Source organism: Penaeus monodon, chromosome 21 (genome assembly GCF_015228065.2).
Source record: "Penaeus monodon isolate SGIC_2016 chromosome 21, NSTDA_Pmon_1, whole genome shotgun sequence".
NCBI classification, from domain to species: Eukaryota; Metazoa; Arthropoda; class Malacostraca; order Decapoda; family Penaeidae; genus Penaeus; species Penaeus monodon.
The window spans coordinates 4,302,395-4,302,801 of NC_051406.1; the positions used below are offsets into that span (position 1 = coordinate 4,302,395).

Consider the following 407-nt stretch of genomic DNA (forward strand, 5'->3'; position numbering starts at 1 on the left):
TATAATTATGTCATTTCCCTTCTGTACCTAATTTCAGTTCATCGAAGAGAGATTAGACCGTCTCAATTCCGGCAAGCAGACCTCGGATGAGTTTGAATTAGAAGTTAGTGTTCATTGCGAAAAGTCATCTTCGAAGGTAAAGCAACAGTATAAGCAGTTTGTGACCAACGTACGAAAGGAGGGAGGAGCCATCATGAAAACTGTCAAGAGCAAGGTAAAAGGAATGACAGCATTAGTGCCTAAAAAGTGGGAAAAGACAAAGGGTAGGGGTCAAGGAGTTATATACTTTTTTTTCAAGGGCTATTGATTGTGATGTAAACTCTAGGAAGGCAGTGGATATTGTGGATGTTTTTATGGGATTTACATTTATTCTTTAGTTACCAAGTAGTGAATGGGCATAATGGGAA

At 38.8% G+C, this 407-nt stretch overlaps 1 protein-coding gene across 1 annotated transcript in view; it reads left to right on the forward strand.

Annotated features, from left to right (window-relative positions):
* LOC119586765 (DENN domain-containing protein 1A-like) overlaps window positions 1–407 on the forward strand; it is a gene marked incomplete at its 5' end in the record, with an annotated part of 18,372 nt that overhangs the window by 1,469 nt on the left and 16,496 nt on the right. Inside the window, 1 exon segment of the mRNA XM_037935492.1 lies at window positions 38–214. Coding sequence (XP_037791420.1) covers window positions 38–214 — 177 coding nt within the window.